At 39.6% G+C, this 25,594-nt stretch overlaps 1 protein-coding gene across 2 annotated transcripts in view; it reads left to right on the forward strand.

Annotated features, from left to right (window-relative positions):
* The window catches only part of PTPN14 (protein tyrosine phosphatase non-receptor type 14), a 117,262-nt gene that overhangs the window by 24,027 nt on the left and 67,641 nt on the right, over positions 1-25,594 (forward strand). For both annotated transcript variants that reach the window (XM_075088905.1, XM_075088906.1), the window contains one exon: positions 19,208-19,532. In XM_075088905.1, the coding sequence (XP_074945006.1) occupies positions 19,359-19,532 (174 nt within the window). In that variant the 5' untranslated portion in view covers positions 19,208-19,358. The remainder of the gene's footprint in view (positions 1-19,207; positions 19,533-25,594) is intronic.

The following is a 25,594-nucleotide window of genomic DNA, read 5'->3' on the forward strand; positions in this document are numbered from 1 at the left end:
TAAAATTTGGGTTAAAAAGCAAGGTTTTAACATAGGGAAATGAGTGTCATGTATCATTATTTTCCCTTGATTAATTTTATTTGGACTCTTTCGGCTGTTTTCATTCAAAAACGTTTTGAACACTATAAGGAGTCAAAGTATTCCAGTGTTCTCATATGTGATGAAAATAAGGAAACAGAAAATTGAGCTGGACACTAACAAAGAACCATACAGAGAGTTAGAGGAGGAAGATCAGCTGGTCTGTAATTTATAAGGTCTTGGTGGGACTTTGAGATGGGGGTGTTAGTGCCCTGCATGGGATCCAGCATAACTCGCTGAAATTGCACAATGCAGTTGTAATTTGGCAAGCTAAATTCAGAACTGTGATTGTTCAGTGGCTATTTCTAGACTTCGTAGAAAAATTTCAAAACTGCCCTTTAAAAAAATGCTTTATTTTGTTTTTCAGTTGGACTTTCTACAGACCATTTGTTTTGTGGTGGGGGTGGGTGGTTACTTTGTCCTCAGACCATCTAGTGAAATGAAATTTGTTTTAGTTGTGTATACTTTAATCTTTCTGTGCACCAAGATAATTGAACTTCAAATCACATTGAACAATAGGTGCGTCTCTGATCAATATTTTACTAAACTTAAGGACGGGATATATATCTCTTGGGATTTAATGTTAGCTGCTTCTCAGGTTGAACAGTAACATTTCAGTGTCCATCCTTAAAAGGTCATGAGCCTTGTCATACATTTGATATCGTGATGATCCGATTATTTTTCCTTTCTCTGTTCTTCTGGATAAGATACTTTTTCCTTCTGTTAGTGATATTGTCAACTAATAAAAACAAGCGTTTAAGATTCATCCCAAGACTACCAATCTGATTTCTTATGATAAATATTTGTGATTGGTACAATCCCGTGGGGAGTTTCTATGTGCAAGAGCTGAGGAAGGAAAATAAACTGAATTTTCAAGTCCAGCTAACCTGGAAAGTTGAAATAGGATTCAGCATGCCTTGAGGACTAATAAACGTTTGTCTCTTGATTCTGGACAAGAGATCAGAAATGCAAGGCACGTTTCAGTTCTCAAGGTGAGGTGGCAGTTCTTGTTTTCATGGATCTAGTTAATAATACATCTAAAGAATGAAAGTGTTTTGTAAATGGTGTAATACTACCTGAAGGTATATCTGAATTATAAAGCTTGTTCATAATTGAAACTAGCTAACTTGGTTGCTAATTAGACAGTTTGCAGTTCTGAGGAACTGGATCCTGTTGACAGGAATAAATTTAGCTAGTAGTGGAGACTAGTGAATTTTACTAGGGAGAGTGCTAACTTTTAACAGCTTCGTAAGATAAGTATAAGGGCCTTTTAATATCTTAGTTTTGGCACCAGTTTTCCAGCATTGATACTTCATTTGTAAGGCGAGTCCGGCCTCCTGCCCCAGAACCCATAACATACCAGGTTTTATCCACTTTCTCTTTTTACATGCTTGCCTTTGTCGTTTACTGGGACCTCTTCATACAGAAAAAAATGTGTCCTATAGTGAATATAAATATTTTCCTTTAGAGGTTTTAATATGTTTATTATGTTGCCTAAAACTAAAGTAGCAAATAAACTTTGAAATTCAAGCGTGCATGATTTGTTTTTACAGTTAGAATAGGAAAGAATTTATACTTAGCATCCAAAATACTTTGAAACGGTGCACCTCCAATCGTTTTCTGTAGCTTTGTGTCAACCAAAAATGCATTCTCCACAGAAGCTTTTGTGTTGCCAGGTCTTATTTTTTAAAAATAAGAAGAATACTAGTTTTTGATTTCAGAAAACTCTGTACTAGTAGTGTCCTGTTTGCTTGCTGAAGCAGATCTGTTGGCTGCTTATAGTGTACCAGACCATCTACACTTATATCCAGGATTTTGTTTTGAGAAATGTGACTTTCTTTTTTCTTAGAAAAGAAACAAATTTCAACTGTGTCTTGGAGTTTGTTTTGTTTTTCAGTCTATATTCCCATTGCAATGTTCATAGTATATTTCAGATGCTGGGTTTTACTCCTTTTTGGTTGCAAGAACTATAGTATGTGTTGAAGGTGTGTTTACATACAGTAGAACTGTGTAGATGCTCTCTGCTTCAGATTCTGGATATGAAAATCTCCCAGCTAAGTTTCTGAAGACTTCTGGCCAAATTCTGTAAGACAAAACCACATGACTTTGGGGAAAAAAATGCTTATAAATTACATGCAGACGTTACAGTTCCTTTCGTGGACTCGTAATGATGCCAACCTCAGTGCTTACTAACATGGTACAGGGCTTGAAAATGGCTGCAAAGGCTGTAAAGGCATTGTCCTCTCAAAGGTGTTCTGTTTTAGAAATATTAGTTTAGCAAGTTGGCAATAAGATGTGATGGCTTTGGCTATAGTCAGTCCATTTCAGATGCAGACCCCACAGAAGCCTTGTTTCCCTCATGGGCACTTCCCCACCTTGTCCTTACTACCTTCTGCACATGTCAGGTACTGTCATAGTTCCTTTCCACATGACTTGTAATAACTATTTGTTTCTTACTGTCTTTTTCCCTGCTGCCAGAGCAGGACAACTGTTTGTCTTTCTAAAATTAGATATCCATGGATACATATAATATTTTTCTGTGTTTAAACTTCACAGTGTAAATTGCGTATGGGAAAGAAAAGTGCGTTCCGCTACAGGAAGTCAGCATGCTGTATTCTTCATTTACAGGAGAATAAAATGTTACATGGAATATTTCACTCTTTGTTCTGTAGAAGGAAAACAGTACTTATAAAAGCAGGTTTATACTAATGTCTACAGCCAGAGTCTTCCTCTGTTTTCATTGTGCAGTATTCAGGGTACCACCCTAGGAAGGGGAGCTAACTGGGATACCGCTAAGGCACATAATTTTAATACCACTTGAGAGTTTTTACGTCGTTCCTGTCTTCTTTCTCCAGCTGAAAGAGGGCGTTCAAACCTCCTCATGTGGACCATTCTTTAATATAGGTCTTCTTGCCTGAACATCTCCCTTCAGTTCTCAAGATCCCAGACAATCTTGTTTTGTGTTTATAATTTCTAAAGACTCCACAGGTAGCTGTAGTAGTGGTAGAAAATTGTCTAGTATGTTACTACTTTTCTAGTAGTAACTAGAATTTTGTTTTCTAGAACCCCTTAAGATGCATAAAGACTGTTCCAAGGAAGAACAAAGTGAGAAATGGGGATGCGCTTTGACATCTAGGATGGCAGGCAGTCTTGGTTCCAGAATGGGCGACTTCACTGTTAACTTTTTGAAATTACTGTAATATTTTCACATCTGTAGACAAACATATCATTCTCACTTCTGTGAGGTACTAGATGAACAGAACTGAACCTTGATAGCAATATGCTAATGTGAACTTATTTTCCTGGAGTGGTATAATTGCTCTCTTCTGCTCTCTGAATAATAACCCACATAAATGGATTAACCTGACTCTTGAAAATGGGTAACGAACAATTATGCTGGACCTTTGTACTGAAGGAGCTAAAAGATAAATTAGGGTTGAGGTGGTTTCTGACTTTATGATCAGTCCCAGATTTGTGTGCATTTTTTTGTTTAGAACACAAGTTAGATGAGTGAGTGTTGCTTTTTACTAGCTCACTAATAATAATAATTTTAAAAAAGTAGATGAGCTTTAGCTGCAGTGGAAAAAAAAGTGCAGCCTGAATAGGCAAAGGAGTTTAGGAGAAGGGTCTGGTCTTCTAAGTTATGTATGTTACATGGGATTCATGCCACCTGCTGTTTCACTTCTTCAGAACATTTCTGAAACTTGTACAAATCAGCCAGCAGCTGGAAAGTTTTTTGCCCTTTCCTGTCTACACTGAAGAAATGTTCTGGTTTTTGCTTATCTTTGCCAGCCTTTTTTTTTTCTCTCTCCCCACTCTCTCCAATTCATGCCAGACAAAGTGATGGGTTTTTTCCTCCTCTGCAAACTAAAAACATGCTCTGACTTTAAAAAGTGTTGTTTCCCCCTCCCCCCCGTAAGGCTGAATACTTTCATACCTCATGGTAAGGAGACGGTGCTGTCTGAGCCTTCCTAGCAGGCAAAACAATGTTTAGCCCAGTGACCTGAAGGAAGGATCCTGCAATATCAACTTGGCCTTGTGGTTCTACTAATTAATTTATTCTAATTTCAGTTGTAAAAAAAGGGTAGAAGATTTTGTGCTGCCCTTGTCACTGTCAGAAGGCATGTACCTGCCACTGCATGCATCCTACTACCAGTTAAAGTGAATGGTTTACTTGAGTGTTTAGAGGTAGTAACAAAGCGTTTTGAAATTCATCTGTCATGAGTGGCCGGTGTCAGGATGCTACATCTCCCAGTCTGGCACACACTTGCTTCAGTAAGAGCTGAAGATACCTGTCACTTACTGCCGGTTATTTGTGGTGCAGCTGGGTTACCACTTTTGATAGCCGTGAGCAGGTAACACGATGTCCTGCCGGAGCTGGTTGTTCAGATGGGATAATGTGGTTAGAAAGAGGAACAAATCCTTCCATACCATGGTGTTTAATGGACACTAGTGACGCTTCATCTGGAAGTTCATGACGATTGGTTTCCTCTACCAGAACACCTGATGGAGGAGGAGGATCACAACAAGAAATAGGGTTATTGGACTGTCGTTTAGATTTTCTTTCTGTGGCGTTTTGGGATTCCCTGTCAGTCCTTTATCTGTGAGGGTTTTTTGTTTGGTTTGGATTTTCTGTTTGTTGTTTTCCTATTAGCTTTTCTTCGAAACTCCACTTTTTTTTGTCCTTACTCTTTCTTGATGTAGTTGTAATGTTTATGCTTGGATATTTTTCAGTATTCTTTTTCCAATTGAATTCTAGGGTTTGTGATTCTAATAGTTTCATATTATTTTTGGCATAAACTGTAGTATTAAGGGCCAAATATATTTTACTCTGACAAGTTTATATATGAAAGTTCAGAAAAAAGACTGAAAAAACGTAGCAGCTTGATTTTGGGGTATGTAATCAATGGTTGCCAGTGAAAGCTAATGTTCTGAAATCCCATAAGGATATGACAGTATTCCATCAAATCTTCTTGGCTTGTGACTGAAAAGAAACATGAAGGTATGTGAGTAGTCATTTAAGCACATTTCATGTTCCTTGCATCTAGAAACCTTATAAAATAGCCGGGTACAATAACAATAAATTCATTATTCTTGCAAGGATATCCTGAATTTGACATGCCAGTATATGACTTTGAACTTTAGTCTTACTTAGAAATGGAAGTTGTTTTGAAGATAGCCCTTCAGAAGGATTCTCCTATTTATTCTATGTGAATGCCTGTGTTATATTTAGGCACTGAAAATACTTTTGGACTGAGTGTCCTGTATTCTGCAGTGGGGGGGGGAGTGGCTGGGGAAGATAGGAGCTGTGCTTTCTTTTGTGAGGATACTTAAAGCTCTTTTCCAGTGATCTTGTTCCCTCTTAAAGAGTCAAGGCTAAACTCTGCTGCCTCCAGTCCCCCTCCCACAAGAGCAGTTTATAAACCCTCCTTACACTGAGATGCAGAACAGTGGCTTGTTCTGCAAACGTAGCCTTTATTTTGCTGAAAGGGATTATTTTTAATTCTGTCATAACTGAGCTGAATACCTTTCCAAACCAAAGAAAGGCAGTGTCACTTCTTCATGATGTCTACTGTGTCATGGGATGATTTCTTCTTTTTTTCTTCTTAAGTAGTTCCAATGTGAACTTGGAAATAGAGAACTGAAGGTCTTGAGTCAAATTTTGTATTGTCATTACAGTCTGTCAGTATTGAGAGGGAAGAGCAGAGCTGGTGCTATCTCTGAGCTGAATCGCACTTCACAGGGATTGTCAACAAATTGTGGGAGTTTCTCATTCCTTACTCTGCATGGTTCTTTGTAATGGCTTTATCTGTCACTTCATCCCGGGCATCAGTTCTGTAAATAATTACCCTGTGACCCTTTGGTCCTCAGTAACTCTTCCAAAAGCACAGCTAATCATTTTATAAAACAGGCAAACTGGTTAATTCTTGGCAAGTTTGTCGCAGAGCCTTGTCTCTGCAAATGGAAATGGTGAACTTTAGCAGTAATAAACAGCTCAGACGGAATTGCAATGCACCGGCTGCTTGGCGGGGAGTGCTTCTCTTTCCCTTCCACTGACGCTGTTGCCTTGTATACGGTAGATGTTGCTATAAGACAGCATCATGCGTGCTTTTGTCTGCTGCATATTTTTTTTTTCATTACATACAGCAACTTACTCTTCCATGATAATAAGATTTTGTATTACCCTAGACTTGTCTCTGTGGTAAATTGTTGAATAAAATGCACACCGGTATCACATCTTGGTCTGCAGTTTGATTTCTGTTCAACCTGTTGCCATTCAGCACTGGTTCTAGAAGGGCTGTGGTTGGAGACGTGTCTCACTTCCACGCCGTGTCAGTACAGGTTAATTGATTTCACAGTCGTGGTGGCCATACTTAACAGCACTTCAGTAGGCATGGGTACCTTCACAACTGTGAAGGATAGATTTTTACTTTCTTTTGTTTAATGCAACCAGTACCTCCATATGGCATTACCTACTTCTGCAGCAGAACTGGGGATTATGAAATTTAATTTCCTTTTTCTTCAACGTTGACGTAAACATAAAGTTCTTGCTGTCGATCTTGTAGCTTGTGGGCTAACTGTGCTAAATCGTTTAGCTCCTTTAAGACACAAGTGTGATCTGTTGTCCGTGTCGACATTAAGCTGCAGAAGAATGTGAATATCAGGCTTCAAGTTAAAGAAACGAGATGCTTCCAACTTGCTAACCAGAGACAGAATTACAGGGAGGGCTGTACCACATGGGCTTTCTCCGCTCGTTTTATTTTTGTTCCTTGTTTCTTTTGCTTCTCCCTGCATTCCAGTTACCGCTGAGTGTAAATGTTAGAGATACCTTGTCTACTTAGACTTCTGCAAGTCTGATTATGTGTTATTGAAAAAGAGAATGTGATACATAGACAGATTGTTTAACCGTTTTTTATTTTACTCCACCTTCTTCTGTTCTTGTGTTTAGGTTTTGTACTTATAAGTAAGAAAATAAACTTACATTATATATAATATTTTTCTTTGCCTGCATTCAGTAGCACTTCAGTGGCCACTACAATGGATCAAAGGCCTATTTGTGCCACTTTGATATGCATGTACAACAAATACACCTACCTGTGGTCATACAGAAGATGTTTTGATTTGGTGCAAGTTGTGATTAGGTCTAGGATTCTTTCATATATAGTGCAACTTAAATTTGGAGTAACCTTACTGTTTTTCATATGAGAACTAGAAGTCAGACTAATGTCTCTGTTTTAAATCTGAATTGCTTGTAAAGAACAGCAAAATAAGAAAATGTTAATGTTAGATGTTAATGTTTGTCTCTCTCCATTTTAATATACAAAATCTATTTTGTGAGCTAGGAAGAGTCACAAGCTTTCAAGTCAGTTTTGGCCTTTGTTGCTCCAGTTGTATGCTAGAACGTTAACATAAAAGTGGATTAATCTGAGCAAGGAATAAAGATGTTTTATTTTAAAGACTTTCTTTTCAGCTCATGACTGAGTAAAAGTTTCTGCAAAACATTTTTCCCTCTGAAGTGTTACAAAGCAACTACTTTCTCTAATAGGGTCACTTAATAAGAATTAGGCTTTAATCTCATTAGAAGATGATAACCTCAAGTATGATTCCACATAAAGCTATCATCATATGTAAAGGGTGAGTATTTCATCCAGACTTATGGGGGAAGGTAGTAAAGCATTTATTGAAGGACTATTATAAAAGCTGAGCAAGGAATGGCGTGCCACACTTTTTTTAGAATTTATTACAATGGGTTTGTGTACAAAGCTGCAACTTTTATTTTGTACTCCAAACCTAATACAGTTTTACTAGCCTTCAGTACAAAGCTGTTTTCTTGAGTAGAATTCATTACAAATAATAAGCTAGATGAAATAAGCAGCCAATCTAAACTTATCTATTATAGTACTTTTATAACTAAAAAAGAAAAATTACACTTTTGTACAATGAAACAGTATGGTATTACAGTTTGTATAATTCCTTCCTCTGTCAGTGCAATTACCAGCACTTATTAGAATGCTGTAGAAGTAAATTAATAATTTTTCTCCCAAACTCCTCTGAAAGCTTTTGAGAAACACACTAGTGCTGAAGGATTCATGTTGATGGCTTGAGTAGTATTTGAGGCATAAGAGTTTCCCTGCTAAAAATTATTAGAAACAAACATAACATCTGTTGTTAATAATATCTCAGTTCCTATGAGCTATCCAGCTCTGTGATAACCAGGTAATTGCTTTCAAATCTTGTTTATCAATATGATGTGCAACAGAGATGAAGGAAGAACACAGAGGGCTGCTCACAGGGAGGGGTCCTTGTGTAGCCTTGTAATTCTGAGACGCCGGTCAAAGAAGTCAGTTGCTTCAAAGAAGGCCCCCCCTCCACTCCCCGCTTTAGCCATAAATCTTTCTTCTAAGTATTTTGACTGTTTCAGGCTAGTGTTTAAGCCCACACAGCGGGCACTGGAAAATAATCCTTTAATACAGAAAGAAAAGTACCATTAGCTCATTTCCGGCAGCTATCCTGTATTTCAGATTAGGTGTTTTGCTGTCGAAACAAATGCAGTTATTCATAGACTGTGGCTGCGTGGTTTACATCAAGGCCTATATTCAGTAAAGATAACAGATTTACTTTCTTCATGCATTTGCCCACAATATAATCTGCCTTTGATAGAACTTGAAGGAATTTTTTTTTGCATTTTGTAGCATCGATGTTTTAATGCATTGAGGGGTAGAGAGGTTTTTTCTGTTCAAGTTCAAAAGTTCATATTATGATCTTGTATGAAATATCTACTTACGAACTAAATGTGCCTGCTTGTGGGTTAGCATATACTGTGTGCATGCTTTTTTTAAAATTTTGTTTTTCCTCTCTCTTTCTCTTCCGCCCCATCACAGTTGGCTCTTGTTGCTTATCTGCAGCCACACTTCCTCCATTGCATTACCCTGGTTCATTATCTAATACCTGAATGGGATTAACTGAGCCTCTCTTGGGAAGTGGACCATTGCTCTGAAGTTCAAGAAACTGGACAAAGTTTTATTCTTACTGTGAGTCTGCAGGTATAGGTCTTGCTTTGCTTGGTGCCCGTCTGGTTACTGACATCAGTGGGAGCAGCGCTGGATCTCATTCCTATAAGAAAAAGGGCAGATTTGCAGTTTGGAGGAGCCACCCCACTGTTTACATCTGATTTGTTGCAAGTTGAGTGCTTCTTGCTGATCTTTCCCCTATCCTCTATTTGTACATGTGATGCTTTGGGTTTTACAAGACAGACTTTTTTTAAGAAAACATTTTATTTTCCTGGTGGACGAAGGAATCCCAATATGTTGGAGTCTCCTTACATTAAATAGCTACCTTTCTGACTTTTGCAATCTTCAGAGGTAGAGGTATGGTGATGCATTTTGGAAATCTGTAGCTATAACCCAGGTTTTTCTGGTTTCTGCTCATCTGAAAGACTTTATAATCTTCCAAATATATACATTAAAGGAAGCAAAGGAGATGGGAGGTACACAAGCATGACCACTGTTTGAGCAGAAATTGTAGAAACTCATTTGTATAAGCCGTATTAAAATCAGAAGAAAGGCAGGAGCAGAAATTTGGCGCCTTTATTAAGTGCATAGGACCGTGTTTTGCTGGGGTAACACACCTTCCCAGCAGGGTCTCAGCTGAGAGCAGCATTGTGTGAATGCAGTTAGGCAGCTTCCAGTCTTCATCAGACCCTGGAGCAGTAGTGCCTGTGTATCAAGCTGTTGGCAGATCTTGCAGTCTCACAAGTATTGTGGCTGTTTGCTTCTTGATCTCTAGGTGCTCTCTTGTCACTGTCCCCTTGCAAAAGCCCAATACAGAAGTGCAATCCCAATACTGCAGCTAGCTCATGAAAAGAGGTATTTTTTTTGATTAAAGTAGGATAGGTGGTGTTTGAACTTTTAAAAATTTATTTTTAATTAACTTTTTATTGCATCATTTGAAATTATGGAACAACTGGCACCAGTTTGTGCTAGTGTGTGTTTAACTACTGTGACTGTACTGGGATGTGTAATTTTACTCCCTATCTGGTTCAATTATTTGCCTCTGTTAGAGTTATTGCTTCTGCTCTTCATGTTATCCTGTGTTTAAAACTATTATTTGCAGTTTTACTCATGTCTTTGTAACATGAGAGAATAATGAAAACACGCTGAAAGTAGTTTTTCTGTGGTTTTTACTAAGCATATCTTTCACTGTTTTTATAATGGTTTTGCATGCCTATCAATCACATCTAGCAGGAAAGGTAATCTCCTATAGTCACTATAGCTCCAGCAAGTCTGAAGGAGTTGAAAACCTTTCACAAAGGTGACTAACTCAAAGGAAAAGTAAATGGTACTGATACTATGTTGCTACTGGTTGTAGCCAGTGGGGCAAAATAGGGACAAAGAGTGGAGAATCCTGTTAAATCTTCTGAGAGGTTTTAAGGCACTTAGATATAATTGATTGTCAATAGGCGATCCCTACAATAACAGTTAGGTTTTCCTGATCTTTGATTGATCAGAAGTGTTTAGTGAAAATTTAGGATGCACGACCTTGTGCCCTTTTCTGAAGGGTAGCACTTAGAGAAAAGGTGTAGTACCAGGTCTGAAAGAAGGGTGTACCACAATACCAAAATGCTGGTCTCACTTCTTTTGAGTGGTTTGTCCATGTAGAAAACATAACCTACCTAGAATTTGCAATATTAACTCCTCTTATGGACATCCAATTACAGAATAAATGGCTCTCTTTTTTTGGTAAAAAATACCCCTAATGAGTTTTGAATCAGCTGGTTATTTCAAAGAAAGTAACTTTTATTCTAACATAGCTTTGCCATACAAGAAGAATGGGGATGTCTTCTGGGGAGTTCCCTTGCCTGCTGAGACCAGGAGACTTCCCTGGGCTGTGATTTCACAAACTGCTCAGCTGAGCTGACCAACTGCTGTCAATTACGGCAGAATTGCTCTCGTTCTTCCTTTTCTGAGCTGTGTGGTTCTGCTGTCTTCCCTGTGCCAGGTGAGCTACTCATGCTGGGCTCCACTGTGAGCTATTTAAACTCACTAACCAAGCTGAAAAGGATCCTGTTCTATTGCTGAGTTAGGGATGTGAAGTGGCTCAACCAGGAGGAGGTCCTAGCAGATTTCCAGAGCTGGCATAAGAAGCTGTGGTGATACACTCTGGAATTAAGAGGGGGGTGTGTGTGTGTGTGTAAAGAACAAGAAAAATCCCCAAACAAACCTGGCAGTAGTGAGCTCTTAGATGAGACTGCCTCATGTACAAAACTGCATCCTTGGACAGGTGCCATCCAGGCACTGATCAGTCTTGGCTTTGTCTAATTTGAGATCTTGCAGTAACATAGCCAAGGTGTGAGAAGGTTGTAAATGGTTAACTGCTGTACCCTGCTGAGCTAAACCCTGCCAGGCAGAGGGGTGGAGCTGCTGCAGACAGCTGGCATGGACAGACAGGCAGCATTTCCTACTCAGAAGGGAAAACTGCTGGGGTCTGGTGTTTTGTTTGGTTTTGGGTTTTTTTGTGTTTTTTTTTGTTTTTTTTTTTTTTTTTTTTTAAACTTCAAAGCACCAAGGTGTACAAGTGAGTGGTAAAAACTCTAGCTTCATTACTGGTGTTCTTGTGGATTAAAACTGACCACAGTGGCAACCCAAGCCTCATTTAGGTATGTTACTTTGTGCAGATGTCACTCCTAACTTGAATGCTTACACTAACTCAAAAAGAGTCCTTCATCAGTAGTTGCATTATAAAGACCTGTTGGATTGTTGAGGGTGTTCTGGAGCAATGAGAAAGGAACTAGTGGATAAGGCTGTAATTTGCAGTTAGGAAGTTCACATAGTTTCTGTGATAGAGACTGTTTGTTGGACTCTGACTTAGTGAGATCCACAAAAATACTTGGTATTTACGTACCCTGATGCAGAAGAGTAACTAGGTGTCTCCCTGGTTGATTGTATCCACAAAACTCCATGTAACTGTTCTGTGGATGCACAGGAAAGGTGTTTTTTTACACCAAAAAATGGTGCTTTAGTAGAGGAGGAGATGATAACAAAGGGTGTAGCTACTGACATTTATGCACTTCAGAGGCAGTGAGTACATACTCCTGTAGGTGTTGCAACAAAAGAGAAGAAAGAAAGGGTAGAATTTTAACTGGTTCAAATTGGAGTGATTCTTTTTACTTTATTTAAATCTGTCTAGATGCTTTATTTGGTTTACTGAAAGCAGAATGTGATCCAAGTGGGATAGAGTGAAAACACATGACAGATTAAAAAAATCTGTTACAGCAAAGAAGAATCTGATAGAAAATGGAAAGCTATGGTGGAATTTGGAAAGTAGGAATGCTAACTGAGACAATTTTTGATCTTTAGCTACTGCTTGTTGGTGTCTGGTGATGCACAGTAGTAGTAAGAGTAGCTGTTGTCTCCTGCTTTGAATGTCCTAGAGAGTCCTTGGCATCTGTTCATGCACACAGGTATGGGATCTCTAGATGCTTAGAGACTTTGAAAAGTTGTATGTAGGATATTGTAATAGTTATAAAAATGAAAGTATAATTTGACTCTTCTTCCAGAATGTAGAGGTGAGAATGTTATCCATTTTTTTACTATTTGGATTGGGGTAATACTTAAATCTCCCCAAGAATTTTTAAAGATTTAAATGCCTGGGGATGAGGTCCATGTCTTGCCAGGGACTGCATAAACAAGTTGTTGAAAACAGTGGCCTTGCAACAGAAGGCTTGTATCATGTAAGAGTTAAAAACCCTTTTCATCTGTCCAGAGATGAGTTTGACTCTTGAGAGTTTATCAGGCTTTGTGGGAAGTCCACTCATAACTGGGTGGGATACAGAGACCTCATCAGGTACAGCAATATTCCTCACACAAGAGCAATCAAGGGAGAGAAAGCTGTTTCACAGGGAGAGGTTTCCTCCTCTAGACAGAACTCAACTAGATGGAGATAGATTGTGCCAGACGTCCTGTCTCCTGTACACTGTTATTTTTATTCTTCCCTAAAACTGTAGGTTTGCGCACCACTTGCAGCTTACATCAGATGCTGCGGTCTCACGCCCAGCCCAGGGTTACATACTTCTGTTAGGTGTGCTGCTGCTCCTGCAGTGCTAGGAATGCTGGAGGGGTGCCACGTGCTGTTGGTAAATACAGGCTGCAGTTTGACAGTAATTGCTTTCTTCCTGGAGTTTCAGAAATTACGTACAAAAGCAAATGAAGTGAGAGAAGGCATTCGGCTTTAAGTGAATTAGCTTCATATCAGATGCTTTTTTGTTTTTTTTTTTTTTTTTTCTCCGCTCCTTTGAATGTAGTACAGTTAAATATCTGAAGTCTAATAGAGGAGCAAGTCATTTCTTGGAAACGTCCTGAGAGTTATGTTGGTCTTAGTTATTTATAAGCCTTTCTTCTCTCCTGGCCTTTAAATAAATTTAAAGAAGCAGGAGAATGCCCTGTAACCAGAGTGATGCCTTTCACCACGAAAAGCGCCTTCTGCTGTATGGCCTCTTTGTCATGAAACACCTGGTGGCTCTCCTTGCTCCCTTCAGTCTGTCTTTTAAAACTACTAACCAAAAAATCTGGCCAGCCCCAGCTGACTTTGGGAGAGTGAAGGAAGAGTTTTTCATATTTCTGGCTTCTTTTGGGTTTAGGTTTGGGAGAAGTGTAAAATAATAATTTATTTGCTTTTTGTGTACTAGTGGTTTGACCTAGTTTCACTGTAATGTCTCATAAAGGAAAAAAAAAGTTACTGTTTTGGAAAGACACAAATTTTTGTCTGTGTCAGGTAATTTAAACCCCTCAGGAGGTTTTTATAGTTCACACAAAAACTAACCAACTTTTCTTAAAAACCAGAAACAATTCTGAGTTACATATCACAGTGTGAATCTGACCTAGTTCTTCATGCAGGATGGGCCAGTGAAGAAGTCTGGTTACTAATAGGTAGCATTACTGCTCTGGGTCGTGATAAGCTTCTTTCTCCCTAAGCCGCTACAGCTGTGCCATTTGCAGCTTGTAGGTGTTTCAGTTTGGTGCACAGCATTGTGCTTAGAAGATATTCTTGGTTATACGAGAAACGTGTTTTGCTGCCTCTGTGTATGTGAATAACAGTATTCTGTTGCTGAATTATGTGGGATTGGTATCTCTTGAAACCTTTTTTGTACAGGGAAGGATTTCTTGTAAGAATGCTCAATGATTTCTCCTCTCTCCTCTCTCCTCTTCAAAGAGGCAGCGATCTTGTAGGGGAATCAAATACTGTTGGAGAAATCATACATCCATATCTGCTGCCTTTGCACAGGCAGTATGCTGGTGAGACTTCCACGTGTAGTATTGAGTGAGACAATCATGTCTTGAGCTGAGACATAGGTGGTTTGTATCAGGCTCCATCTTTAAGCTGCTTGCTAGTAAAAGCTGTTAAGAGAACTTACATTGTGCTTGAAATGAGATTGTGGGTTAAAGGTTTAGTTTTATTGTGTCAAATCTTTTTTTTATTCTTTATCCTTTTTTGCACCTTCAGTCTTGCCTGTGTTCCTCATAGCCATTGACTTTATTATCCATATGGCTTGTTCAAGTAAATAACATAAGAAATAGGATTACAGTGTCTGTGATAGCAAAGGAGTTGGCTTGTTTTTCAGTTTTTTTCTTTGGTTTGCTGAAACAAGAGAATATTAAACTTTACCAAGAATCTACTAAGATATGGTGTCTCTTAATCTTCGTACTGATGAAACTACATTTGGGATGGACGCTTTTTCAAAAAGCTGTTTTGATTTCACATTTTGTATACAACATTTGTCATCAAACTGCTTCAGAAGAAATATTTTGCAGAATGAAGTTTAGCTTTCAAATGAGCATGTGCTGAAAGGAGTTGAAGGTTTAAAATGCAGTCAGAGTACTCTGCTGGCCTGGTCCTGCACCTGGAAATTATGTTGGGTGTGTGGACTCTGAGTGCACCTGTGTGCCTTAATGGCCCTAATCAGCCTCACCTGGGGTTTCCACCCCACCCTCTGCCCACACAGGTCTGGGACCTCCATTTCACATCATCCCAGGGCTCTCAGTCCCTGCCTGAGCTCTGTGTTTGGTGATCTCCAGCCCTGTCTCCTGCTGCCCCAGATGGGGCTCCCTGGGTGACCCCTGGACCTGGATCAACCCCAGCCATACCTGGGGCTGCCAATGGACCTGTTTCCAGCACCCAGCTCCGTTTGTCTGGCTCATCTCCTGAAGGACAGTGCCCTGCTGGAGGTCACCCTTGGCTCCCAGCTCACCCTCTCCTGCGGCGCAGCCCTGTTCCCGCTGCTCCCTGGCAATGCCTGTGCTTTTGTAGTGCACAGTCATCAGCACACACCTGTCTAAGCATTACGTCTTAGTCTCTCAGACTGTTATTTTCTGAGAGGAACTCACTCAGTTACTTACTTGAGAGTTTTAGTGTTAGGCTTTTGGTTTATAGAGGGACCTTGTTTCAACTTCTGATTTTGAGGTTTTACTTTTGGATTGGTATTCATATGAGGTATTAGTGATGGCTCACTTATAGATGAGTGGTTAGATGGGCAGGTAAATTACTTGTCCTTCTGTAAAGCTTTTTTTTTTTAAGTTGTGGTTTCTGGGACATGGTTGGTTGACTTTTTTGGTCTTGTATGCCTACAGAGTATGTACTTTAAACAAAGGGAATTTCTATTCAGCAGAATGTTTAAATTCTGAGGCTTATATTCCTGCTAAAAACCTTGTTTACTTGGGCAAGCTTGTTACAGTAAGTTTAACTCTCAGAGAGCAATTGAAACATAAATTTGAAGTATGACAGTGGGAAGGAGAAGAAAGAATCCAAAATAGTCAAAACATGGAACAAAAAGAAGAAAAGAAAAATATCCAAGGTTCATAAAGAGCTCAGTCTAATTTCTTTCTAGAGAATAAATCCTTAAATAGAATATGCCATTTCAAAAGATGTCACATCTCTCTCTCACACCTGAAATATTCTTAAAAGAAATCCTTTTTTAAAAAGCAGAATGAGTTGATGGTTATCTGATGAGCTTTTTATAGGCTTGTTTTAATTTCTTTTTTTTGCTTGTTTTGTTTCAATTGTAGTGAAAGTGTGAGTTTGAGGAGGCAAGTGTTGTGGATGCCTGCTACTTTGCTTAACTTGGTTAGGGACATTTGCTGCTCCTTGGCAACCCTTCAACCAGGAAAGGAGATCCTGTAATGACATAATCCTTCACCTAGAAGACCAAAACCCTTCTATCTACAGCCTTCTGCTTTTTTTTAGTGGTCTACAAAATAACCGTGAATAAAAACAGATGCTCCTATTGCTTTTAAGTTTATACAAACATATCCAAACATAAAGAAGCTAAACACCCTGTTTGCTTTAGGATCCTCTAAGTGACCAGGGGTTTTGAGATCTTATTTAGAAAGCTTGCCAGAAGCTTTCTGAGTGTCAATGTAACAGAAAACCCAAGTGGAAAGTTGGTCAAACATCCAGAAGTTGTGTAAACAGAAAAGTTGCACATGTCCATTGAATTGAGAATTAACGGTTGTTACAGGCTGGGCCAATCAGAGCTGGTTTAAACTGTCCCAGCCTCACCATCCCAATTCATTCTTTAACTGGAAACTAATTAAAGCGTGACATTTTGTGTGAAGGAGCTGTCATTGGGCATTCATGTACATTTAAGTGAATTGAAAAAGTAACCCAAACTCCATTACACAAAGAGCATCCGTTACCTGTTTGTATGTCTGCATCTTTAGAAAATGGTGCTGGCTGATCGCCCTCAGCAGAACGGAGGAAAAAGTCCTTTTATTTTATTGCTTCTTGAAAAATGGAGGAAATACCAGCCTTGTTTACCTGAGCATATGAGATAACTTGGAGCAATTAATTTGCAGTCCATGTCGACATTTCTGTTACACAGGAATTGGTGGGTTTATCCCAAAATAGCATGTTTGCACACAAGTTTTCTGGGGTGGCTTATTCTGTGGCAGCTGTAGTATTCCATGTGCCTGGTGAGAGACGCCAATCGCTTTTTTTACTAACGTTGATTTAAATTTTAGGCTACTATTAACTATACAATTACTGTACAGAGGATGGCTCATGTTCTGTGAGGAAATGTGTGTGACTAACGGTAATGCAAGAGATTTTTTTTTAAATTGGCTACCTAAAACTCTCCATGTGTCCAACTTAGAGTAATCTGCAAAGCCAGAGGCTGAAGAAAAATGCTGATCTTGATAACATGTAGTCCTCTCCACCCTTCCTTCTGTGTAATTTCCTTCCATTCTTCCCACTTTTCAACTTCATGCTGTGGTTTTGGATAGGTTGGTAGGCAAGGTAATTGCCAAACAGTTGGCTAGGGGTTAAAGCACTAGCCTGGCCTGTGTGTTTTAGTACATAGATCTGCTACCATTCTCCTGAGAGATGTTGGACAAGCTGGCTAATGTTTGTTTCAATTCCTCTTCTGTGAGTCATGGGTAACATGTCCCTACTTCATCTGATTGTTTTGAGGGTGTATGCGTGTGTCTTTGACTTCTGATGTTACAGTGATGCAAGGTATAACATCTCTCATGCAATCATGTGAAAATAATACATTATGTCTGTACCCATGGAAGTTAGAAATGGGAGATTGAACTACAGCGGCTAATTTGATAGGTTTGTGCTTCAGTTAAATAGCACGTGCTCCTTCTCAAAGTCTCTAGGATTTTCTGTAGTAAAGCTAGTAGACTATCGGGGTAATTGCACACCTAAGCAATGAGAGGTTGCTTGTGATTTTCTGTCTGTGGGGTTTTTTGGTTTTGTGTTGCTTTTAACCCCCTAATAAATGCCAGGATACACTGGCTTTGGAAAATACACTTTACGCTAGAAACCTAACTATTACGTATTTGATAACGGTAATTCCTGTAGTCCATCGGTCTGCTTCTAATAATCTCCATAGCAGCTACATTAAGTAAAAAGTTAAAATAACTCATTCATGCAGTTTTATGCCAAATGATACCTGTGAGCAATGTACTATCTGTTTGTGAAATGTCGCATTCAGCTGAACGATGCATACTCTGATGGCAGTGCTTTCTGTTCCTTCTCTTAAGGAGCAAGGAAATGGGAGCTAGTTTCTGTTTGCAGTACTAATTGTTAAGAGAAATGGACTTTTAAATGGCAGCATTAGTGTCCCACCATCTCTTTCTCCAGAATATTCAAACAAAACCAGGAAGGCTGTGGTAGCAAGTAATTTGCATTTTATTTAATTCCTGTCTGCATGTGGAAAGTCACATTTTAAAGCTAGTTATGCCAGTGCAAATGTTGTGTTTTGGTTTAGCTTGAACCTGCTCCTAACTAATTTATCTTTTTTTTTTTTTTTTTAGTAAATGGATCTTGTGGAGGAGCATCATAGCTTCTTAAATGTCACTATTTCTGTATCTCTAGTTCTTCTGCCTACTTTGTATTTTGGCTTAACAGTTGCAAGTGTCCCTGATAAATTTTAGGAGTAGTAATTAGAAACAATATCTAGAATATGCATTTTCTTCCTCCCACTCTGATTGATCCTGGTCTCTGACAGCTGTTCCTGCAGTTACTCATTCCACCTGAAAGGTTTGAAATGCAGAATTGCTTTGGAGCTGGAAATGAGCAAAATGTTTTTGCTGATTGCTTCAGAGGAGCTTTCCCTGAGATGACTCAGATGCTTCTTGCCTTTCACATGCATACTTTAGGTTTGATTTTTTTTTTTTTCAGAGGTCCTGAGCCCTGCATTTCCTGCTGACTGCAGCCAACCTTTCTTCTTCCAAAATCGCACCTCTTTTAAATGCCTCTATTCCTTAGCTTTTTAAGCTAGCTTTCAAAGCTGGCCTGAGGGCACCAAAATTTAACTTGAAGATTATGTTATAGACCCCTGTGGTGGGGGTAATGGTGGGAGAGTTAGCACCTCTGGATGTGTGCCCTGTAGAGTTGCTGTTTGTACTGAGCTTCTCAAAGAATGGCTTTGCAATTAAATCTGTGCTTTAAATTCAGCGCCAAAATAGAATTTTGAAAGTTTTGTTGTACAAGGTGTTCTTTTTGGGAGATGTAGTAAGTTCCTGGCAATCCTGTGTGTTGAGGTGTTTGGTTTATGGGTTTAAATGTGGCTCTGATCCCTAGGCACATCTTACTTCACAATTAACTCTACCTATTTGTGTGTATCTTGCAGGAATCCCTTGCAGCTCACCTTGGGAATGGACAGCTACCTCCATTTCTGGAGGAGAGTAGTGCTAATTGAAGAAGCTTTCAAGGCAAGTCGACAAGTCTGCTGATAAGTCTCAGAGAGTACAGGGAAGGGGTGACCTTCCAGGCCAACAGCCATGCCTTTCGGGCTGAAACTGCGACGGACCAGACGCTACAACGTCTTGAGCAAGAACTGCTTTGTGACAAGGATCCGTCTTCTGGACAGCAATGTGATCGAGTGCACCCTCTCTGTGGAGAGCACGGGGCAGGAGTGCTTGGAAGCTGTTGCTCAGAGGCTGGAATTACGTGAGGTAAGAGTAACCCAGGAAAGACCATCTGTCACTGTGTAATATGACACATTTTTAGCTTCGGCAGTCTGTTTGAATCATGTTATTCTCAGAGCTGGCCAGATATGATCAGCAGCTGGAGCTTGGACAAACATATTCTGGTTGCATGAAAACTGAAGGCAGAACGGCTCTTGGGGTTTTGTGCTGTTGCTCATTCATCATAGCTTTGAGAGCAGTTTGTAATACAGAGATGAGGTTTCTTTTCTTAGAAAGCAATGGGTGTTACTTTCTGAGCTGGGATGCCAATGGCCAAGTTACAGTAACTTTTATCTGAATATAGCCCTGGTTTCACCAACGCTGCTGGTTTGAATTATGCCAGAAGGAGACCACTGGCTTTTTAAATATCTGCTTTCATATTAAATACATTCTTGTTACTAACATACTGAACAGTTGTGTTACTAGCAGGAGCAACTAGTAACAGTTTGAGGATGGTGGGGTTTTTTCTTCCTTTCTTTTAACTGAAATATTTCACATCCGAAACTCTGAAAGGCTTCTTTTACATTCCCAATGCTTCTGTGAATAGGCTGAAGAAACCCAGTCTTACTTTAATAAAGACTGAAATCTTTTGTTTTGTACCTCCTTGCTGTAGAGTTCAGTGTTTTAAGTGTTGAGGCCTTTTTAGAAATATCTCTCCAATGTACATGGCACAAATGAACTGTCTTTCCATACTTACGTTCTGTGGACTCCTTACATGTATTCTGCATGCTGATAGGCTTTGCAAATCACAAGTTGAAAACCATTGCCTGGAAATTACTGTTATCTGACTGTCCTGGCTGAAGCTTTCTGTAAGCACAGCTGGGAAATCTAACGATCTTGCAGTGCCTTACATTTGTTGGTCCAGAGCCCTTTGTAATGGTGACACCTGGAAGGTAGCATACAAATAGCTGGTGCAGATGAAAACTAAACAAAAACCTCTTTTTGTACATCAATAATGATAAAGAATGAGAGAAGAATCTCGATTTCTGTGTGTGTTCGGAATAGGCAGGGAAATGTGCAGGCAGCAATACAGCAACAGAGAATATTGCATAGTTATTTTTCCGATTTGGGGGGTTTTGTCACATGGATTTTAGTGGAATCATCTTCCCCTTCCCCTTATAGAGACGCAGATATGCCAGTAATTTACTGTTTGTATTTGGTTTGTTTTTTTTTTTTTAATTTCTGGTTTTCGATGCTTACAGAAAGGTTAGGTTAGGTCTTTCCCTTTCCTTCCAGTGCAGAAAAGAGTGAAATGCATGGCGTGATTCTCCTCATACTCATTGTGGGCTTATCTAGTTGGCACAGCAGAAGTCTGAGGCCTAATGATTTTTCTCTGGAGGTCCACCTGCATTTGCGAACAATAGCTCCGTCAGGGGGTTAGCATTATTTTCCACAGAGCATTTTGTGATTTCAGAATGTGTTTTGTTCCACTTTGGAACAAAGCCTGAAGTTTGAAAATTTTCCAGAAAAAGAGATCAGTCAGTAGAGTAGCAGAGGAAGTTGTTTTGGTGAGTGTTCAATTTCATGGGGGTTTTCTATTGCTTTGGGTTTTTTTATTTTTCAAAATTATGTGTGTCATGCAAAGAAATATGTTAGCACAAAAAGTTTGTGTTTCAAGATAAAAAATATTTTCACAACACAGAAGAGAGCGCTTTGATGTCGTTGGAACACTTTCCCCTTCTTTCATCGCCCTCCCCACTTTATTTCTAAACAAGGTTTTGGCAACGCTGAACCCATTTTATAAAGTTCAGATTTCAACAGCACAGCATTTTTGGACAGAAGGTTTTTGGGTTTATTTTTTTACTATCTTTCTGATTGGTTCTGGTAGCATCCATTGCTGCTTTAAATGTTTAGGAGAGAAGACAACTACCTGCCTTTTTCAACCCTGAGAGGATTTCCTCCCTGTATCCTCTTCTGCTTCTATTGCGATGAAGAACTAGAGCTAGGAAGCTTAGAGGTGGCTGATGCTGCGTGCTGTCCCTTTTCTCTGACCCAAAATTCAATTCTTCTGCCCTTTTAGTCTTCCTGCCATTATTGCAGGGAAACAAGGGTAATGTAATCATTCGGTGGCTGTCCCCTTCCCTCACTGACCAATCAAATTTTACATAAGGGTCAAGAATACGAAGAATGACAAAGCTTAAATTTCTACAAGATTTGTGCAACTGGATAGCTGGGTAGAAGAGAGAAACCCATGAAGTGTACCGGTTGAGGAGAAAATCCTTGAAAGTGTCCATATTGGAGAGATACTTTTTAAATTCCCCAAATGCAGCAAAGACTTTAGCTGGAATATGTGTTTTCTTAGAAATCCAGATCAGCAAACTCTGTTGTACAAGTAAGGCAGAAACTAAGCTTCATTAAATCCCATGCTTACAAAACAGTACTAAAATCCTGTTTGTCTCCTCCATGCAGTCTCAGGTAAGAATGCGTGTTCTCTTAAAAGATCAATTTTTTGTTTGATACTTTAGTTTGGTCTTACGTTTAGGTAAATCCCAGGTGTACTGCAACTTTTACCTTCATGTTAGGAACACATCCATGTGTCTGTCACTCAAGCTGATTTCTTAGAAATAAAGAAAAAACTATACAAACCCCACCCCACACCCCACTACAAAGTAAAACTGAGATGACTGTACATATTGTTGTGAAGGACTGTCGATCATTATACCACACATGACTGAAAAACAGTATCTAATGGATTATGCACATTTCTATTTGATCTCTGAGGAATGCAACTCCCTCCCTGACTGAGTCAGGGTTCAGGAATGGGTCAGTAGAAAGTGTAGCCATGTAACTACTGTAAAATCTGATTTTATCCTTTTCATCAAAGTTCTTGACAAAGCGTCAGGTCTTCTAGCTGAACAGTTACCAGTTCCAATAAAATGAGCCCTTATGCCAGCATTATGTAAAAAGTAAAGATGAGAAGAGGGGAGGAAAGGAAAGAGAGGAAAGACAAGGTCAGAAATGTAATTTTATAATCTCATATGTATGTGCACAGATTATAACAAGGATTTTTTTCCCCACTATAATGTCACTTTTCCCTTCAAGTAAGAGTAAGTGCACCTGCTTGAAATAGCAGAGTAATCTGTACAAATGTGTTGTGAGATTTCATGTCTGTTTCTCCTGTTTGTTCTTAATTCACTTTATAAAATGATAAAAAGCTTGAAGAGGGAATGTTCTGATATATTGTAAGGTTGGGTGAGGGGGCTGGAAGAAGGTCCTCTCCAACCAAAATTGTTCTTTCAAGATGAATTTCACAATTTCTCCAGCGCTAGGATGCTGCAAAACCCAAACCAAAAGAGGGTGGTCGACTGAGCACGGCAGATGGATGCTGACTGCTGTGCAGCAGTGGCCATTTGCTGCCATTCTGACCTTTTTTTTTTGTGCCCTAGCAAGTGTCTCCCCTTCATAGGGCACAACTGGAAACCTCTGTTCGGCAGCCAGGTTGCCTCAAAGTTTGGCTTGGTTTGACACATCTTGCCAGCTAAATTGGGATGGGGTTCAGGCAGCACTTGGACAAGAGACCTTCTAGGAACAATTGGCTTCTGTAAATGGTGCTTTCCCCTCTGTGTGACCACCCCGGGATAGCAGGGTTTAATGCTTTTTGCCCACAGGAGCTGGAACTCTGTCTCTTTCTCAAGAATAAATATTTAGTTGGCTGCTTAATCAGATGCTTTAATAAACACCGATCCAACTGTCTCGCTGGATTCTTTTGAGTGAGATTTGCTGGTTTAGTAAGTGTCTGTCCTCTCCTGTTCTTGACAATTCTGCTCTTTTTGCCCGACATCCAAGTCCAGGACTACCCCTGCCTTTGAATACAACAAAGTCCAGGTCCAAAACAAGTATGTTGCCTCTTGAAGTGGCAGCTATAATGTCACCCTTTTCAGGACTTCTCAGCACAGATTTTCTGTATCCAGTTTTCTTTCCTGACTCACCATTTTTTGAGGATTGCCTTTTCATGTAGTGTCATTGGGGCGTGCAGGTGCTCTGGTTCTTTTCCGCTGCTTTAGCAGAGGACCGCAGTTCCTGGAGGAATGTAAGCTGGTTTCCTTGTACCAGGTATGAAGTCATGTGTGGTAGGTAAGACAAATTTTAAAACCTTGAAAGAAAATTAATATAAACTTTTTTCTAACAGAGCTCTTCATGTATTTGCAGATTAGGCAGACCAAAAGCACTAGCAACTGGAGCTCTTTGTCTGCAGAATGGATGCATGTGCATACATCTAGCATTATGAAAAGTGTTCCTTCAGTGTTTATCACCAATCTGTCAACTGTGACTGGAAGAAGGATTTTTTTTTTTCAGAAGTGAAGCATCATTCACTTTCTTTTGCCACTTTGCTGATGTACCTGCTAGAGCAGCCTGTGTTACTTCAGAGCCTGCGAGGTGTAGGTGTAGATATTTATTCCATGAAAACTGGAGTGAAGTCAGTGGTTCACTTTGTATAGATTGACAAACAGACTAGCTTTTGGAATCAACCTAGTTTTCCAGCAGCTGCTTATAGCGAAAAAAATCCCATTTTTATATCCCCTCATTTAATTTGTGGGGTGTCTGTACTGTAAAAATGTTTTGTGGGCTGGAGTGTGTGGCAATGTGTGACTCAGGTTCTGTAAGGCCTTCTGGACTGTCATATGCCTGGTCATAGCATACTGAACTTGATGGTCCAGCCATTTCCAGTCCCACATTCCTCTGTTCCTGTTTGGGAATTACTACTGTTCCTGGGGGAGAGACTGTCTTCAGACGTTCACAGAAGTGCCTACAGAAGTCCTTCCCCACTGCAGGTTGTTAAAAATGGTAACGTTTTCAAGAAGTAAAGCTCCTGACCACAGGGAGCTGATATTCAGGTAACTGTGTTGGTTGTCTCTCCAAAGTGCATGCATTTGTGACTTGCACACTGCTCTGCAGTCTCGGTTCTTTATCTGCAATTGCTCGATCCTCTCCTGGCTGCTCTCCAGGAAACCAGTCATCTTTTAGTTGTGTGAAATGTGTGCTGCTGTTGTCAGTCCAGTGTATCTGCTGTAGTCTAGAAGCTTGAACACTACATTCCCTTAATTTCCTATTCCTTGGAAGTGATTCAGGGTTCTGGATTCAGTGCTTGAAGAGCCTTTCTACTGTAGCAAATCTAAATTTTTGTTGTTCCCCTGTCTTCACTCAAAGGGGAGGGACCGTGCTCATCTGAGCTGTTTAATTGCAATACGCTTAATCCCTTGAATAATTCTTTCAGACTTCAGACTCCAAATCATCTTAGTTGCTAGATGTTTTACAAGTACTGGACACTGCAAATTTGGGCCCTAGGTGATGTGAATGTTTACTTTTAAAAAAAGGAATATGGAAGATTTGTTTTCACAGCTCTGCAGTGTTTCTTATTGAGGATGGGCTGCCCTCAGTGATTTTCAAGAGTTTGTTCTTTAAAGGTTTTCCCTTATGAGGTGGTAAAATCACTGTGCTTTTTTCTGCCTTCACATGAATTCCTTTCTTTTGCTATCTCCACTGTCCCTCCCACCTTCATTTTAATCTAATTACTGTCATGGAGACCTCATCAGAAAGAACTTTTTATCCAGTGATGACTACAGAGGGAAAGCAGGCATGTATCAGTGAATTGGCTAGTGTTGTTTTAAGTTTATCCTATGGGAGATGCTGACTTCTTGATTTATTTGTGCCCTGGATTGATTGTTTCATTGAAGATGCCTTTAAATTCTAGAAGGAAATACTACATTGATTCTCTGTTTTAAAAAAAAAAACAACAAAAACTAGCTTGCTTCACTAACATCAAAGAGAAAGGGCTGAACAGTGTTCAAGCTATACTGCAGGTTTGTTGGGCTTAATTGAGGAATCAAGCTGAATGGTTATCACCTTAGTTAAATGCTAGTCTGGATGTTCTCCAAAGTTGAAAATATGTGTGTAATGAGACCCTAAAGTAAATACACCTGCACTGCAATTCAGAGTTTTTGCATATGGTTTCCTCTTGCATGCCCTCAGCTATAAAATGGTTGGAGCAGTGTTGCCCCTGCTGGCTTGTTGTAATTTTTAAGCATTTTAATATTTCAATATTGCATTAG

This window comes from Phalacrocorax aristotelis, chromosome 3, assembly GCF_949628215.1.
Source record: "Phalacrocorax aristotelis chromosome 3, bGulAri2.1, whole genome shotgun sequence".
NCBI classification, from domain to species: Eukaryota; Metazoa; Chordata; class Aves; order Suliformes; family Phalacrocoracidae; genus Phalacrocorax; species Phalacrocorax aristotelis.